The following is a 20,621-nucleotide window of genomic DNA, read 5'->3' as shown; positions in this document are numbered from 1 at the left end:
AATAGCAATAGATCGTGTGACGTCTTGTTAGAGGAAGTGAATGAAGTAAATAGATGGGTTATCGGATTCTGAGGCACCTATCGTAGTACACGAAGATCTTAAAAACAGAAACCAAGTGTAAATCTATGTCTACACTTTGAAAGTCAGAGTACGGTGAGTGGCGGAGGGTATAAAGTGTACCAGGCCCAGATGGTCCAATTCGGGTTTGTATGTTGGAAGAAAGCCTCGCACTGCCCCGCTGTAGCAGCCCCAGTCTGACAAAATATCGAAAATCGTTAACTTTATTTTTGTTGTTGTTCTTGCCGTAATTATGAATAAGTGACTAACCACGCCGTAAAAGTGGTTTACATGACTCATATTTTTTAACTATTTTACATCAGACAGACCTTTTGCGTAAATATGCCATTGTTTCAGTTTTATGACTTATACCAAAATATCCTGCATGTGTTACTGTTTGTAGGTCATCCTCATCAATAAAACTGAGGGTGAGGAAATTAGTATACTGAGGCGAATGTCATTTATCTTAACCCTATTGTTAATTACAAAAGCTTATCTGCGAATAGCATCATCAATATGAATATTAAATAATGTAATGAATAAACTACTTTGTTGTTTCACTCCTTTATCTACTGATAGCAGAGCACTTATTTTTTAATCAACATCAATAACAATTATTGAATTTTCGTAAATAGTTTCAACATGCGATAAAATGAGAAAGGGATATGTATGTGTTTCAGTAGGAAGCCTTTCTCTAACAACTATGTCAAACAATTTGTAGAAATCTGTAAAAGCTAATTTCATTTGCTGGAAAACTTCCTGTTGCCTTCAAATACCAGATTCAAAACAAATATTTCACTAGCTTTGGAAAAACCTTTCCTAAAACACAATAAATATTAACTCTAACAATTTTCAGCTCCATAATACTTTATAATTTCCTGTTAAGACTCCTGGAATATAATTTCTAAAAGACAAGCAAAAAGTAAATTAACACTCCAATACATATTACTACTTTCCTTTCTTAAACATCTATAATACTGCCACAATTTGTGGCAAATGCAATGTGATGTAGTGCTTAGTGTTATTGGTGACATGTTGTGAGTTGCTGGTTCAAACCCAACTACCTGTAATTATTTGTAACCTCATACTTACCATTTCTGGAAGCTTCTTGAAATATCTCATGTTTGTAATATTTGTACATATGGAATATACAATGGTTGTATAAATAGTAGCATACAGGAACATCCAATGTAAATGGCTGCACGCCCTGCCAGGAGAACAGTTCTGACCTGCTGTACTTTTGTGTCGGTAGTGAATATACTTCCAGTTCTAAGTATTGCACTTTATCAATGACCCTGGCTGTGGATTTGGACCTGATTGTGGTTTCAACTAACAAAGCTGCAATGCGTGAGATCAAGAAAAAAAGTGAAATTAAATATCCAAAATCATAAACTGTAACAAATTAAATGAATGATGGACCTAACGACATGAGCAGCTACCCCAAGACACAGGAGGACAAATCTTTTTTCAGAAGGTTATACTACCACAAGTGGTGACATGTCACTAGGTAATGAAGCTGTGGGCACTTTCTGGTACCTTACTGTAGGCATACATCTTAGTAACATGGCCCATGGCTTGTGGTTGGTACAAGGCACAGACAGATATATATGCAGACTAGACGCATTTGTTATACAGACATCAACAAGACACAGTGCACACAGAAATCATACAAACTAAATGTAATTCAGTCTGAGGAACTTTGATTTTGGAGCCTTGGAACAATAACTAAAATTCAAGTAAAAGGTCAGTAACATCTGATTAACATAATTTGAATATCACTGGTTTGTTATTGCAGTTGTAGTGATACAATATTATTTGCTTCACAATTGTGATTTGTAATGGATAACTGAAATTAGCTAGCCGTGGTTGGTGAAACAATTGTATTTTAAGCTACTTACATTCCTGGAGATAGTGTATGTATTACCTGTACTTAATAAAATAACTGCAAATACTGGACTGAAGTGCTATTATATTATAATTAATAGCTTTTAAAATATGATTAACACCCAAATGTGTGGCATTAACTAAATTCCATTACTTCATTGCTTTGGTTTTTAGTTTTAGTATAACTTTCTACTTCCAACACAAATTTTAAAATATAACCATCCATCATGTAACAATTTTCCCCATATTAGCTCTGCTTTAATAATTTTAATAATGTTGTTTTCAAATTTTTCAAATTTCTCTTTTTTTTTATTTTGCACCTACAGGATAATTTCATGCAGAGCTTTGCTGTCATTTCAAGCTCTTCATTACTTACTAAGTTTCTTGTTTATGCATTCTTGTTCATTGAAATAAGGAACAAGCAAAGACAATATATTTAACATTTCTATGAGGTGACTGCCAATCATTGTTTGACATTTAAAGAGTTTCATGGCACTCAGTTGTATAAATACTTACTTTATAACATTTCGTTTCAGTAACTGGCCATTACATACGTGAAAACAAACAGAATACTACCTTTATAGATTAGGATATTAATTTTATTTGTAGATTGATACATCTGTTGAGTCTGAATACCCTAATGACTTTCCTCTTAGTGACATGGGTTGCTCATGTCTCTAGCTGAACTTAATAAATGTTTGCAAGCCCTTTACATGTATTGCAGAGGCTTGTTTCCTAATTTTGTCCTTAGTGACCAATCAGTCAGGATAATCTGAATCACTGTTTAACAATTTCTCTTTTAATACATATTTTAGACTGTACCGGTATCTCAGGCTTTAAACAGTTTTAACATCCATGTACAAAATTGTTCAATAACATCTACTTCTTCTCACAGTGACTTGCTCTCCCTATGTGTTTATCAGTGGTCAGTCAATCAAATGCACCATAGAATAGCTTTTTTAACACTTTCTGCTGTTAATTCTCGTGTTATTTAGTACTTTCTCTCATCACTATGTAATGGTGAGGAATGTAGATATACGCTCTCCCATGTGTTAATTTCATTATCCATCAGTCTCTGTTGCTACTGCTAGATAAAGCCCCTAATGTGTGTCTAAGGGCAACTGTGAGTAATTTTCACTAAGCATCTTGTCCTCATGTTCTGCAAGTGTGCTGGCAGCCATAACTTTGAGCATGCTTAAACCAATATCATCATGATCATAACCATAATCCACACGTGTTCTCCCCAGTGCACAATGTCATAACCTGCAATATTTCCAAATGGTTTTGGATGACATACTGTGATCCTTTCCACACTATTTGCTACTTTTACGGTAATGTTAAAAATAAAAGTAGTAAACATTTTGGTAATGAAGTACATTATTGAAATAACAGAAATGGGGTTCAAATGAAATAGAACAAAACTATTATCAGACCTGTTCTAACATTTGCATGACCTACAATCAAGAGCTCTTACCCGAAATTAGATTATTAGCAGCTACTTTGCTGAATTCATCTTCAAAACACTCTTTGGTAATGATATTATATGGTTGTGGAATAGGTTTGATTCACATTTAAAATTTTTTTGAGTTATATCGATATTTATTACTCATTAAAGTAACATACAAAAAGCTGTCAAAAGTTTGTTTCCTTTCTCAACACACAGGACCTCAAGAGTGATCATAAAAGACCTTCCATCCGAAAAGAAACATTTCCTTTTATACATTTGTATTTACAAATGTTGCAACACACTAGACAATTTAAAAATACATATACATGTACATTGCTGATAGGTTTCCAATACATTTTCTCACATTAAACACGCAATAATTCTTTACAATTGACACCAAAAACCATCATATAAAAACTTGACATCACAAGGTATCTGTACTTTTATACATCAATAATAAAAATGTTTATATGTAATATTAGATTTTAAAAATGTCACACACACTGGCTCAACAAGAAGAGATCTCATTTATACAGAAAACAGCAAAAGGCTGATTGAGTACCATCTTACATTTCTTTGAAAATCGTTACATTTTCTTTCTTGCTCAAAAACTGCTGTTAAAAGGAGACATCGGTTGGAACATTTATTTATTCTAAAATACACTGAAGTGCTTTTACTGCAAATGATCAATTTTACAGTTAAGATTTTTGCAGAATGATACACCAAAGCTACAATCACATGTCATCTGATGGTACCAAAAAGAAGCAGCTACTCTTGACACATATAACTTTTCGGACAATTACTATAGCTACTGTACTCAGTGTATTCAGTTCAAAGTAAACCACACTGAGGAAAAGTGTAAGTAGTTACAACTGACAAAAACGAAACTCAGACAGACCACTGCAGACTGCAGTTAAGAGTTTGACTGATGACCAACATGGAACTGAAGGATTCAGCCTAATTGAATTAGCCTGTTCTTCCAGCTCAATGGATAAGTCATTAGGAATAGCACATTCAAGGATCAGTTCTTTCCACATGCATCATCACTGCTTCTTCCTCCCAAGAAAACTAAGCACAAATTCAAAAGAAGGCACCCTAAAGAAGTGTACAGCTGCCATAATACTGAATATCACTGAGACTGCTTGTGTAGTAAAAGACCTTTTATACAGGCACTGATAGTAAGTGCCCCTCTCAAACAAATGGAGATCACAATGTTTGTAGATTCCATTAACTGTAACAACATTCATCCAAAGTTCACACACAGGCATGACAAACAGAAGCACAATCAACAAGCTAACATCACTAATGAAGCCAACACCATGAGTTTCACTTCACATATTACAAATATTTGTACTCTGGTAGGGATGCAGGCAGGACATGGCTCTGTGCAGTCAGGTCACAGTGAGTGCACAACTAGAAATGATTAACCTATTTCCTTCAACAAACCAGAATTTGCAAACCCAATTTCTTACGAAATATTTCCTTATATGTAAAGAAAAATTCCACCATTCAGAATGCCACACAGAATTTTCTTTTTTGGCAAGTAAGTATGGTTAAGGCCACTGACTAATGATATCATGAGCGATAACAAAAAATATTTCAATGCACTACAGCACAAGTTCGAGCTCCAAATGCTCGACTAGACTCTGTAGGTGAAAAGTAGTATCAGCAAACTATATGAAGACATCAAGGACAGAAAGAAGCATTCATCAACCACTCTAACAAATTTCAAACTGCAGATCATAATATATGTTACTCAGGGAAACGTTAGCTGAAATAATCTGTAACAGTAACCATGCTGTAGTTACAAAATACAAGAAACTGCTGTAAAAACAAATGTGCAATGCAAAACGGAATCAATATTGATGCATCACATATTACACAATATAGCTACAGAATATAAAGAGATAAGAAGATTGTAACAGAAATTTTTCATGAGCAATGATACAAAAAAGTCAGAATATGCCACACTTATTATATTTGTAACTAATAGCAAAAAACTTTGTATAAAAATTCTAATCACTCTGTGGAGACATAAGTTATTAATCAGAGTTATAATGCAATAAGTAACATCCAGCAGAAGGCATTGATTCTCTGGTTTATAAATTACTCATTTTGCATATGTAAACTACAAAAAAAAATGGATGTTCATTTTAAAAATTTGAAGGTGCAGAGAAAGTCAAGAGATGTGACAGGAACTCACGGAAATAACGAGCACTGCAAAAATAGAGGTACTAGTTCACGTGTTTATGTCTAACTATAACAAGAGAAATATTTGGAATAATGATACTGTAGTTAGCAGCCATCCACGAGTCCTGTAACACGACAGAACTTTCTGACATGCTACACTTCTCTTTTAACATTTGGATAAAATATGAGATGGCCTTAGGTTATGCAGAACAAGTGATTTTGTAGTAAACAATTCTGATAGTAACAGTGGAAGTAACAAAACAGAAACAGCAGTAATTGGTGAAACTGAGCTTCTGTAATTTCATCATATTTTATGTTGTATAACTTTCCTCATCTTGTACACTTGCTACATTTTAACAATCTCTGGAGGAAATGATGCACTTACAAGTACTCTAGATACTGGTTTAAGGGGTCATGACTTTGGTTTCAGATTCTGAACAAGCTAACACAGGTATCTCACTTATGCAGTAATATTTAGATGTAAGTTCTGCAGTGCTGGTTCACGTTATCTGAAAATAATTTAGGACCAATAAATTTCTGCCTATTTTGGAAACAAAAATGGGATAGTCATTCTTCAATTATCAAGCTGAGCACTCAACTGTAATGATAAAGGAACACAATTCGAGAGCCAGTGTCCTTTGCCCACGAGAACTGGGGAAGGCTAGAAGGAAAGTGCTCTGTTGCTCCTAAGGCCACACAGCAGATTCATAGGCGCTCATGTCTCTTCCCCTTGCATCATCACCAACACTGTCACCTGCTTCTGCATCCTCTGAGACACACATACATATCAGATGTCTAATTAGGTACTTCTCTCCTTGTTATCTGTGAGAACCAAATATGCGTGGCCAATATTCCTAATGACTTTATTACTCTCATAAGACATGAGTAACTAAGCAAAATGAGGAATACCGTGAAAAAATTAGACAGTAACTAGCTGGTAACATTTATGTTAGCCAAGAATGCTGTAGAAGGACTGCAGTATAAATGTGGCACTTACCCAATCATTATTATGCTCTGTATCTTGGCTTCTGATACCCGAATGTGGATCGAACTGCTTCCAACTTAAGACTTACGGAATATAAGTTTTTAACATAGGTTGAACTGCAATCCCTAGCTGTCAAATTCTACATTATAATATCACCATTCCATGAAGGTCATGTTTAATTGAATTAAAATGTATATTCAGAGAAAGTAACCTACCAAAATATATTTATTTCCTTCAAATGATAAAGTCCAATGCAAAGAGCAACCAGTCAGTGGATAACTGAAATTCCTGAACTATTATACTTCTCAGATATTGCTGTAGTCAGTGTATTCTAACATAGCAAACAGCAATGAAGTCAAACAATTATCAAGCCATTCTTGATCCATATTTCGAACAGAGCACGTGTTTTCTATACAAATCACGCAGTAAATTTGCAGACTATTTACACGCTGACATCAACACATATAAATGCTTGTACACTATAAAATTTCTCTCACTTTGTCAGGTAACGGTGCAACCCCACTTTAAATGTTTGCAATTTTTATGGACATAAGATATAGTGATAAAACAATTTAACAAATAACTGTTTGTCCGGGACTTGAACAGACAAATTTCAGGTCTGTAGTTTCAACAGTCATTTCAATATGGAATCTGGCAGTGAATTTTACTAAATGTTTTCAGTCAAGGATATGAAATAAATTACTTGCACAAAACTGTACTAAATTTATATAACAACATGAGCAAATTCAAAACACCTTGTCAGTGCAACCCTCAAATTTTAATATCCAAAAATATATCTGTATCATTAATCTCACAAAAATGTAGCTGAATCAGCAGAGAAGGCAATGTAGTTAAATTTTAAAACGAACATGGTAGCTCTTTATATACATGAGCACAATTTAAATATTCAGTCTCTCTCTTTGCTGTGTGGCTCACGAGTTGCGAACACTTCTGTCAAGCTTCCCATACAATCAAAAATTATAACAACAGTAATAATAAGAAAGATAATAATAAAGCACTTGAGTAATTACCACACAATAGTCTTATGCAATGTTATTTCTTACAGCATTAATCCACTATACATTCTACAGATTATTAACATATTACACATGTGGTGCATAATATATATATATTTATATTATTTGTAATATTAGTACTCTTATCATAGTACAATAAAAATTATGACATTCTCAACACATGATACGACATGCTGAAAGCCCTCAAAGGTTGTGTGTGAAGCCCCTTGAGAGGCACTTTAAAAATAGGCTTCTGAAACATTCCTGCCTTTATTCTTCATGTTACTGCAGAGATATACTTATGGATGCAATGCCAGGGTTGTAAGACTACTTTTTCATTACCAATATCTGTGAACTAACTTTACATGTGACTGGAACTCTCAGAGAAAATTTTCTTTGGCTCTGCAGTCATATCAATAACAAATGTTAAAACTCACAATTACAAAAAAGCACATTTTTATTGTACGATCTACTAAAAAGATACAAGAATAAAAAATAAATGTAGCACAGACATTTCTTATTGAGTTGTGTTGAAGAAAGATGGCATCTCAGATTTTGTTGTCTTAATAAAATGAAGACAAGGAGAGTGTCTGAAGTCAGTACCAGGAAGCATTTTACAGATGAAATTTTAATTTTAATGTAAACCATCAAGTAGCCTAATGTTACATTTATTTTCAAGTCCTGACACATCTATCACAGTAAACACAAAATTCAATTATCTTACAGTTAATTTATTTAAAATTTCATTTCCCAGTGTCTGCCACAGAAGCCATCATTGAAAATATACTGTGAATCATTCTCTTACCAATGCAGATTCTTAACTCACACAAAAATTAATGAAGGGAAATAAAGTACATAATACATTCAGTTTATAAATGAGCTCAACATATAACTTATCACTAATACAGAAACTGAGTCCTGAGAAAAAGACTGTTGCACAACGTACTCCAATAATTATCATAAGAAGACAAATTATCAAACATGATCTTGATGTCTGAATTTCTAATAATGCAAAAAGAAAACCCGCTTACTGATACATGGGTATATTCAACAGCAAATATCTGTAACAGATCTTTCAAGCTCATATACACACACCTCAGCTTTACAAAAGAGATATTTTGCCATTAGATGGCATTTCCAAAAGTTTGTACAACAGCTAATTGTAGAATGCCTCTAATGCAAAAGATGTAAAAAAATGTATTTCATTGTGAAGTCTGTATGTACAGAAAACTCCTTTGCTCCTCTCAAAATTTTGTGCATGTAAGACTCGAAAACCATAAACATTCTGTCCAGTGAACAACATTTTACTAACTCAGTAAACAAAGTCACATATTTATGTCGCCCCATTCCCTTGTAAGCAAGGGTTTCCATTTTCCCCGCATCACTGAATATTAGTCGCATGAAAAGCCCTGATAAAAGAACAATTTTAGTTGGATACAGACTATCAGACACTGTTCATTTCTCCATCCAAAAAACCTTCTGCTGCCAAAACCAGTATCAACATACGAGAAGTATGTGTATCCCTCATATATTCTTCACACAAACGATGTGTTGTATATTTATGGTACTTACTGTGTTTTGATAGCACATAAAAGTCGTTTTTGCACTTAATTTACTGTACAGTACAATAGATGCTATTGTCATTACAAAATGCAAATATCTAAAGAGATGGGTGTCTGACCCATGTACAATGCCAATGTAAAAAATATTAAAAAGCGAAATACCAAAGAGTAAAAAAAAGTTCCCATTGTTACACATTACTTTCTACTATTGCTCCATCTTAGTTTATTACCAATCTACTATTTATAAGTGGCAAGCCACATTTTAACCAGCACATCACACTCCTAACAGCCTCTCAATCTGCTTATTGGTCCACTCCACCAGCTTCCTAACATAGTTGGATGCTTCACGAAATGGCCAAAATTGCAAACATCTTTACACATCTTTACACTCAACCTACATCTAGTGAAATACGGTAGTGCATGAAGGGAAAACTTAGCAAACCTATCATCAATATCTGTAAATTGTCAACCAACATAATATAATTTGCTTGACTATAACAACTCCCAACATTGCCTCCATCAACAACATAGAGGAAAGAGCATTATATAAGGAATATTATGTCTCTAAAAAGCAGTTTAGCCAATAAAGTAAGTATACCACCATTTCTACAGATATAAATCCTTCTAGTAAATTAGGCCTTGCCTATGGTATTTCATTTAGTTATATAATAAACTGGGGCTACCACAGCTTCATATTTCTATCAATATCAATCTCTTCACAATGCTGATTCCTTGTTTTGGAAAATTTATGATAAAGTGACTCATACACACATTCACATTACATCACATTATTCGCATAAAAAGAATGACAATTTAGATTTCAGAATGAAATAAATTAGTTTATGAACATGATCCATTAATTACCCAAAGAAAACAACTCATGGCTTACGAAAGTATGGCAGCTTACTGTATACACACTGCATTTAGAGAAACATATACAAGCAGAAAAGAAACACAACACAATACTTTTGTAGATATAGTGAAATCTACCACACCAACCAACAAAGAAAGAAATTGTCTAACCTGATGGCAGAAAAATCTGTTATTGGCACAAAGTTCTTTTTCTACCATCATTGATAAAGGTGAACATGTTACTTCCATATCTGACAAAAATATTGATTTGTCCAAACTGTGGAAAGTGTATGGTTTTGAGAGGAAACAGTAAATATATGGTATAATCTACTTACAAGAATACTTAGAGACAACACAAAAAACACACATTCCATTCTGCACTCGCTCCAATTTGAGGTGAAATGTATTTGTACATATGTTTTCAATTGAAGGCTTCTTATTTTTTTGTACCTGTTTCATATTTATACTATATTTTCGGGGTTATTTGATGTAGTGAACTACTTTTTAAGGTACCAAAACAGCATCCTAATGGCTAATTACATACTATAGCTGGGAATTTGTGTTTTTGTGTACAACCCACCAGTCAAATAGGGAATATCTAGCATCACACACACTAAAGCAAAACTTCAGAATATTAATTTAATATAAAACTGTTCAATGTACACTTGCTAGAAGAAGCAACTTCGTTCTCATTTAGAACATCAAATTCGTATCACTATATAGTTATGCAACATTGTAGAATAAAAGTGTAACGTGTCGATTTGTTAACTAGCAAGCAATTTTTTTTATATCTCTAATATATGTCCTGACGCTACTATAACCATGTAACTGATTTCACATAAAACACAAAGACTTATTTAACAAATCATGCCTGTATGACTTAAACAAGATTATCTTTAATTTTGTGTTTGTTCTTCCCAATTCTGTATAAGCACATACAATCCCCACTGTCAGTTTTTTTCTACCGGGAGTACAACACCTGGACTTACAATACTAAAACAACTTTTTCCTGCAAGAAGGAAAAACTATCAATAATATATCTGATTTGAGAAGAAAGAATTCAAAATATTTTGGTAAATATAAGATACAAATATATCACAGCTAATTCAGTTCCCAGACAGGGCAACAAAAATCAAACTCTGTTTTAAAATTTAGACAGTCAATTCTACAGAAAAATTCAAATTGAAATTGTGATGGGGTATTTGAGTGAGGATTGTTACATATACAGAATAGTCACTGTATAATGAAGCATGTGATAGCATACCTTTACCTAACTATTGCACAAGAAATAAATAGTCTATTTTTGTACCTAATTGTTTGTAAAATGTACACAAATTTCCAGACAACTGCCACAGCTTGGCACAAAAGGGGCATCTTATGAGGTCAATGCAAGACCAAAATATTCTGTTTCATGGAATTCTCCACATGAGCAAATTTGGGGCGGTGTATTTTACACAGTCTAAAGTGGAGTCACTTAAGAATTGTAATTGCTGTCCACTGGCAGCTTTGGTAGATTACATGATTTCTGAGCAAGATGAAAACTGGTTAGCAAAGTTTTCTTGTTTAGCAGAAAATTTCAGTGGTACATTCTCTTAAACCTAGCATTAGTAATTAACAATTAGGAAGTTGTTCTAACTGATGAAATCTTACCACATAGAAAACTTATTACAGTCTACGTCTTACACTCTCCTCTTTATTTTGTTTATTTATACATAGATACAGACATATAAACTTTCATCTGCTGACATTTACAATTGAAATATAAACAATAGTCACAAAATTTATCTGTGTAGTTAGTAAAACATTCTCTTCATTCAAAGCACTTCCATCAAATGCGGATGTGAGCTAAATTTCAACATAAAAACTGACGTTCATACCAGTGTGTATGATTTCTTTCATTTACAAGAAAACAGAAACATTGATATAAAACATATAAAATTAAGCAGTCTTATCTCTACATGAACTTACAGTTTACCAGACTTACTATAGCAGTGGGACAAATAATACCAGCATTGGTTCTAGAATAAAGCAGTCGACAAATACACGGCAGGTCAATTACAGACTAATTTACTTTTATTTCAATTGTAACTCTACAAGTACCAACTTAACAACTTCTCTGAAATAACAAAAAAATGTCATTATTAAATAAGCAAGGCATACATACAAATTAGTAGCAGAAAATTTTCCACATTTTACGCATATGTCAGAGGAAATACATTATTTAAAATTTGTGCTTTGCTCCACCAATGCTAATATTTGCTAATAAATCCCAAAGTCCAATATTTGTACTTAATGTTAATCAAACCCACTTTCAATAAAAAAAATCACTATGAGGAAAAACCATTTAGCATATACCTCTCCAAAAGCGGTAACTTTACAACACACTGCAAACATACCAAGGTGTTTCAGTTCATAATTTTTTCATATATAAAGATCTTTTGAAAATAAGAACGTTTTGCAAGTTACCTCACTTTGACACGTCATTTTCGACATTAAAATATACATCTACCATGAGATAAATATACAGTTACATAGAGAAAACGACAAACATCTGGCACTAAACTACACAACACGGCAGTAGTATCCAAATTTATTACCTATCATAAAATTTCAAACAAGGAGAAGCATCTCACAAACACTACATGTCAGAAAATAATAAGAGACTGACCTTCAGTACAAACAGATGTTGTAGGCGTTATTCATGCCACAAAATGACAAAAGAAGTGAGGACTGCCAAAAAATATTAATTTCAAAAGTCTTCTACTGGGGCAATTTCGAGAGCACAAGAACAATGATACTGATATTTCTGCAACACAAAACTTAATCTTTCTCTTGGCACTGGTATTCTACACAATGTTGCCACAGAAAAATCCACATAAAACTCTAATTCTGGAATACAATTATCAAAAAATTTTCCTCACTATTAAATGAAACATAGACTCCTTTACACTTCAATAACATCTATTAGAATGCTCTCTCTTTCTTCAACATCATTAGTTTCCAAGTCGCATAACAGCCCCAGTAGTAGCCCAGCCCCACTTGTGGCAGGAGGGCAGACGGTAATCGTGAGTTCCTATGTTGCGGACACTGTTAAGACCATGGCTGCTGTGGCACGCTTCGGGCATAACAGTAGGCCAGTGGCTTCACAAAATGTGCATCCACTGTCCTGCAATGTGGGCATGGCACGGAGTGGCTGTAGTCAGAGTAGAAGTTGAGCCGTTGGTGGGGATGCAGCATTGGCTTCTGGCAGTTGTTGCACTGTTGACACAGGTAAGTAAGAAATGTTATGAAACTAATCTTATTAACCATAATTAAAGGCAACTAATTCTACCACATTATAAGAATATTCACTAACATTTTGGGGAACACAAAGCAACAGCCTGAAAACAGAGAAATGGCTTACATTCTTGTATACCATGCTCTATAGACTACAGAGAAATTACTGCAACAAAACATTGAATGGTAATCATAACAAGCAATACTGTAGAACAAAGGAGTACCCAGTGAGGGGGCATACCAGAGCAGTTGCTACTCTCCCCACCCCCCTGCCACCACTACAAAAAAAAGCCAGAATGCATAATGGACACCGACTAAGTAGAAAGTGCTCCTAGAGCCATTTGTCGTATATCACAAAATAATTTCGCCATTCAGTGCGGAACTAACATGTTATAAATTGGTATGTTCCATGATAATGCTTCTATTCAAAAACAACAACTACTAATGATGATACAAATAAAATGAGGTTGACTGGACTGGTCTGTTCAAACCCCTGACTTGCATGTCTTTCAAGAACTTTGGAATTTTTGATTGTTTGCTATACCAATTTATCCAAACATTCACATCATTTACCATAAAGCACAGTGAAAACAAAGTTCATCTTCAGCACATAACAGCTTTGTGGTAAGATAACCCCAAAAATTACAAGCAGTATTAATAGTAAAATGAACTCATCTTACAAGCTATTAGAGGGCTGCTATTTCTTACAGCGAACATCAATGGCAGACAGGGATTTTTCAACAATATTCGGCAGAATTTAAAAGTTAAGCATGATTAGAAACAAAGAAACTATGAAGAATAAATGTACACAGTAAACGAATAAGCACAGTTTTCATATACATGGCACACAGTGCACTATGCTCATGATGTCTCAGTCGTACACACACTTCAGTCCCGAACACAGTAAAGCTATAGGTGACCGAACATGAAAATGACCTAAACTGAGTTTTATTTTTCTTCACAAGAAGCAGTAATTTCTCCTGACTTCAGATGTATGGTTTATTAACAAACGCATGTACTTTTTTCTTGAAGGTTCTTTGCATAAAAAGCTATTCAAGGGGCACACACCCTTGCAATTTAGCGGCGACAAATGGCATGTCTTGCGTTTGCATTCGGACGTTTACAATGTCCGAATGTTCCATAGATGGGTTCAAGAAGGCTGTATACAGTAACACGGCATATACACGAGACATTTTAGCCGTGAATGACGATTTGCTTGCATTCGTTTAACGAATGTGACTTCGCTTTGGTGGTTACATTTCTCTTTTAGGGGTGTTCAAAATGTGCAAGAGTTAACAAATTATGGACTTGTAAGACGAAAATATGTAAATGATTCGCATAACATGAGAAAAGCTGTGTGAGAAACCTGGTTCTACAAAATTTCTACAGAAGAGGATTTGCAGCATGAACTGTGATCAGAAAACCCTCATGGTGGAATATTGGGCGAGTGATGCTACAGGGAAGGAACATTGCCAAAGGCATTACTTCTTGCTACTATTATGGGAACAGTGAAGTCAGAATACAGTGATCCTTCAAAGCAAAATTTCTTACAACTTACTTACCAGATCAATACCAAAATTCAAAACAAAGTTTCAACCATTGCATATAAGCATCGGTTACCAAATACGGTCTTCGTTGCTCGCATAGACCTGGCAACAGATGTGATGAACATAATACTGATCCAATCATGGAGTGATTATCTCAAGTTAATGTTAAGTAATGGGCCATTTATATATCCAGCCCAGGAATAACCATTGATTATCAGCAAGTAACGAAAGTGAAAAGACCTACAGAAGTCTCTACTAAGCAGCCTGGAGAAATGAAGTGTCTCTTCAGTAAAAGTGTACAGGATTCGTCTAATCAGCAAGAATGTAAAGCTGAAATGCACTGAAAGAGCTATACAGTGAGGAGAAAATGTTACAGTAAGGTTTATTTTCTCATTTTCCGTATCAACACAATGGTATCAGTAACGTACAATGAACTACTTCCAAATGCAAATTACGATAGCAGCTTTGTATTAGGACTTATTCTTCTGGAAATAGTGGTACCACTATTATACGGTGTTATCATTGTGGGTGGTGTTTCTTAAACAAAATAACCATGAAATATTTTTTTTTACTTTCTCGGACTTATTTCAAACGAGATATGACGCATAAAATGGCTGCAAAAAGCAGGCCGCCGAAGTTTGAGCGATGTGAGACACATGATGCAACAGAAAATGAAATGAGCTTTCAAAATTAGTCTGGTACACAACTTGATGTAATAATAAAGCTATAATGAATAGTTATAGGTGGGTACTGAAAATGCTGTGGAGTGATAACACAAAAAATTAGGTACTGCAGAGAACTGGTGTAAAATTGATGCGACTAAACAGAAAAAGGGGAAGGATAATAGCAAATGTGTTAGGAAATCATGAAATAACTTTGATGGTGTCACACGGTACCCTGGAGGGCAAAAATTGTTGGTAAGACAGAGATTGGAATATATACACTCCTGGAAATTGAAATAAGAACACCGTGAATTCATTGTCCCAGGAAGGGGAAACTTTATTGACACATTCCTGGGGTCAGATACATCACATGATCACACTGACAGAACCACAGGCACATAGACACAGGCAACAGAGCATACACCATGTCGGCACTAGTACAGTGTATATCCACCTTTCGCAGCAATGCAGGCTGCTATTCTCCCATGGAGACGATCGTAGAGATGCTGGATGTAGTCCTGTGGAACGGCTTGCCATGCCATTTCCACCTGGCGCCTCAGTTGGACCAGCGTTCGTGCTGGACGTGCAGACCGCGTGAGACGACGCTTCATCCAGTCCCAAACATGCTCAATGGGGGACAGATCCGGAGATCTTGCTGGCCAGGGTAGTTGACTTACACCTTCTAGAGCACGTTGGGTGGCACGGGATACATGCGGACGTGCATTGTCCTGTTGGAACAGCAAGTTCCCTTGCCGGTCTAGGAATGGTAGAACGATGGGGTCGATGACGGTTTGGATGTACCGTGCACTATTCAGTGTCCCCTCGACGATCACCAGTGGTGTACGGCCAGTGTAGGAGATCGCTCCCCACACCATGATGCCGGGTGTTGGCCCTGTGTGCCTCGGTCGTATGTAGTCCTGATTGTGGCGCTCACCTGCACGGCGCCAAACACGCATACGACCATCATTGGCACCAAGGCAGAAGCGACTCTCATCGCTGAAGACGACACGTCTCCATTCGTCCCTCCATTCACGCCTGTCGCGACACCACTGGAGGCGGGCTGCACGATGTTTGGGCGTGAGCGGAAGACAGCCTAACGGTGTGCGGGACCGTAGCCCAGCTTCATGGAGACGGTTGCGAGTGGTCCTCGCCGATACCCCAGGAGCAACAGTGTCCCTAATTTGCTGGGAAGTGGCGGTGCGGTCCCCTACGGCACTGCGTAGGATCCTACGGTCTTGGCGTGCATCCGTGCGTCGCTGCGGTCCGGTCCCAGGTCGACGGGCACGTGCACCTTCCGCCGACCACTGGCGACAACATCGATGTACTGTGGAGACCTCACGCCCCACGTGTTGAGCAATTCGGCGGTACGTCCACCCGGCCTCCCGCATGCCCACTATACGCCCTCGCTCAAAGTCCGTCAACTGCACATACGGTTCACGTCCACGCTGTCGCGGCATGCTACCAGTGTTAAAGACTGCGATGGAGCTCCGTATGCCACGGCAAACTGGCTGACACTGACGGCGGCGGTGCACAAGTGCTGCGCAGCTAGCGCCATTCGACGGCCAACACCGCGGTTCCTGGTGTGTCCGCTGTGCCGTGCGTGTGATCATTGCCTGTACAGCCCTCTCGCAGTGTCCGGAGCAAGTATGGTGGGTCTGACACACCGGTGTCAATGTGTTCTTTTTTCCATTTCCAGGAGTGTAAAAGAAATAATAAGTGCTACTCTGCGACGAAGAGATCGGCAGAGAAGAGAAAATCATGGCGGCCCACATCAAACCAGTCAGATGAGATAAAACCTTAACCTCTCACATGTTTTATATCAAGGGTAATGTATTCTCTAAGTATGAGGAAAAAAAAGAGATCCCCATTTATTGCCCTGTTTTGCATAGTAGAATTCTCAGATTCCTTGAAGCAGGTCCTTATGCAGACTACAATTTCAGCAGCTTTGAATAACCCATATTGTGTCTTTCAAAACTTTGGCGATTGTTCCGAGAAACGGGCATGTTAAGTCATTTCACGTTACAAATTCATCGAAGAATAACACTCGCCAAAAGCATCCAACTCCTGTTTCTAAAGTACGACTAAATCCAACTCTGTCTGGAAGACAACTGTCTGTAAAAGCCAAGTGCGTATGGGAGACCCAAAGCTGATGACTGTTATTATGGTGCTAAGGGGTTCATGGTATATGAAGGCACCATGATGAATGCATGTTTCACACTTTCATTGGTGGGCGAAGAAATACTGCTAACACCCAGAGGTAATGTGCAAAAAGCTTGGGCATGGCAATACTGATCACAGCCATCGAGCAATCGGAAGAGCTAGTCAGCTATGCTCAAACACGCTGCACATCCTCTTCCACGGGAATTGAATCGACGACCAATACAGGAATGTAAACCCTTAGTCTGGGTAACGTTTTGGCTAGCAATCTAAATGTTCTGGGCCCCAGTTACGACCCAGCCATGGATTAAATTTTGAATAACAAATCGTCAGCAATGGACGTCGAAAACTTCCGGTATAAGGAGTCACCTTCATCTTGACAATGGCCTTGTCAAGAAGGGCAGAGGAGCAGACAAAATTTCAGGGGAACCTTTGCTCTTGAGTGGAAAATTGCCCCTAAAAGGTGTATGAATAAGCAATGATCAAAGGCATGACAATGCAGGAGGCAATGGAAACCACTGCATTAAAGACACATTATGGGTGTCCACACGACATGTGATCTGTGATTTTAAAAAAGTTATTTGATGATCTCTCCATTGGCAAACGATTCCAGATTTCTCTCTCGGATCCTCAGGAGGAGACAGTCAAATGGAAGGTAACCAAGAGAAAAGACTGCATAATCAAATCTATGGTTCGGAGTTTGAACGTGGCGGGAAAGCTAGAAAATATGAAAAAGGAAATGCAAAGGCTCAATCTGGGCATAGAGGGGTTCAGTGAAGTGAAATGGAAACAAGATAAGGATTTCTGGTACGACGAATACAGGGTAGTACTTACAGCAGCAGAAAATAGTATAATGGGAATCAGATTCGTTAAAAGTAGGAAGGTAGGGCAGAGAGTGAGTTACTTTGAATAATTCTGTGGTAGGATTATTCTCACCTGAACTGACAGCAAACCGACGCCAATCACACTATTTCAGAGATCCGATATGAAGAATTACAGGGTAACTCGTCATGTAACGGAAGATGATAAGTTAATAATCATGACGGATTGAACACTATCGTAGGGGAAAGAACTAAAGACGGTGTTATGGGCGAAAATGGGCTCAGTAGTAGGAATTGAGAGAAGAAAGACTAATTGAGTTACGGAGTAAACTTCAGCTGGTAATAGCGAAAAAACTGTTCAAAAATCCCAAGGAGAGGAGGTATACTTAGAAGAATCCTGGAGACGCGGGAAGATACCAGCTGGATTACAGCATGGCCATGGAAGTGCAGAGAAGCCAAAGGGAAAATTCTGCTGGACAAATAAGAAGAAATGGAAATATAAATGGTCGATGGATGGTGTGATTCAGCATACACTGAAAGTCAAAACAAATTTCGTTGAAATGAAATGCAATGGCAGCAGCATTAAGAGTCCCACATAATTTCCATAGTTACGCCCAAATGAAAGAGTGGTTATGTGGAAAGAAAAGGTCTCTACGAGAGGGAGTATTTGACTCATGACACGACACAAGAAGAAATGAGATTCGGTATGGAAGTCATAAAAGATCCACTGCCCGAGTCATAGTTTAACAGAGCTCAGGAAAACTGGCGATCAAGTAACGCAGTTGGAATAGCTGACATTCCTTCGAAACTTCTAAAATCTTGGGAGAAGTGACAACCAAACGACAGCTCAATCTAAACATTAGCGAAATAATGGCGGAAATAAAGTTTCAAGAGTAGGATTAAAAAACTGCACCAATGTTTGTGCCGTGTAATAATGGCATGGAAGTGCATATCGGAGTGAGTAGCTTTTCTGTGGACACTGTGGCCAAGGCATCCATTTCGCTTGCGGCGTATGAGGAAATCGAGGAAGGCAATGTATTGTCTTTTCTACCTCCATGAAGAACTGGGCGTTACTATTAATGCTACTGATATGTTTCTCGCGTCCGTGGGGCCAAATGACGAATATCTCGCCAAGGAATCCAAAGGAACAACTAGGCTTTAATGGCGGCGTGTGTAATGAAACAACATCGAAATTCTGTACAAAGAGGTTTGCAACAGCTGGAGCTAACGGTCTTCCCATCGCTAGGCCCCCGTCTAATCATAATATTTGTCCTTGTACAGAAAATAAGAAGATGTATGAATGTGCCTAAATATCTCGACGAAGTCGGTCACAAGGGAATGGGATACTAAGTCCAAAGAATTTTTGATAGGCACATTCGTAAACAGCGCTACCACAACAAAACTGACCATAATCTCTCCATCATATATTGACGATTGTTAATCCGACTGATAAAATCGGCTGAGTTTTTCATACCGTGTTCACAGTATCCCATAAGTTCAGCAAGGAGACTCGCGAAATACCTCGGCAGCTTGTGTGCTGGTGAAACAGTGGTGGATACAATGAGGCGTGATTGGCGTCCGGTCTTTGCTGATGTTCGGTGAAGCATAAGCATTAGGTGCTCTAGATGTCTGTCTTGACCACATTGTCTTCCACCGAAGACAGCTTGAGAAGATTAGTTTCCTTCCTTATTGTCCGCAGCTCGTGGTCATGCGGCAGCGTTCTCGCTTCCCACGCCGGGTTCGATTCCCGGCGGGGTCAGGGATTTTCTCTGCCTCGTGATGACTGGGTGTTGTGTGCTGTCCTTAGGTTAGTTAGGTTTAAGTAGTTCTAAGTTCTAGGGGACTGATAACCATAGATGTTAAGTCCCATAGTGCTCAGAGCCATTTGAACCATTTGAACCTTCCTTATTATTCTCGATGTTGGGTCGCGTGAGAGATGCTGCTCAGTATCTTTGTCCAATAGCGCACAGGTCTGCGGATCGTAGTCCGTGTATTCTACAATCACTGCTGCGATGCCCTTTTCAGCAGGAAGGGCCACAATGCTTTCATCTTGGCGTAGTGTGCGCTGGCCATTGCGCTCAGCCTAGGCCATGAGCCGGTAGCTTTGCTTTCGTGCGAATACTGATGATATCACGCCAACTTCGTCCTTTGCTTCATTTGCGAGC

The 20,621-nt window shown here is 37.4% G+C and overlaps 1 protein-coding gene across 1 annotated transcript in view; it reads right to left on the bottom strand.

Annotated features, from left to right (window-relative positions):
* Positions 1-3,518: 3,518 nt before the first annotated feature.
* The window catches only part of LOC126415797 (headcase protein-like), a 744,911-nt gene continuing 727,808 nt past the window's right edge, over positions 3,519-20,621 (bottom strand). Inside the window, exon 5 of the mRNA XM_050083457.1 lies at positions 3,519-13,251. Coding sequence (XP_049939414.1) covers positions 13,084-13,251 — 168 coding nt within the window. The 3' untranslated portion in view covers positions 3,519-13,083. The remainder of the gene's footprint in view (positions 13,252-20,621) is intronic.

The sequence above is a fragment of the Schistocerca serialis genome, chromosome 1, assembly GCF_023864345.2.
Source record: "Schistocerca serialis cubense isolate TAMUIC-IGC-003099 chromosome 1, iqSchSeri2.2, whole genome shotgun sequence".
NCBI classification, from domain to species: domain Eukaryota; kingdom Metazoa; phylum Arthropoda; class Insecta; order Orthoptera; family Acrididae; genus Schistocerca; species Schistocerca serialis.
This window is presented reverse-complemented; position numbering and strand designations above follow the sequence as displayed.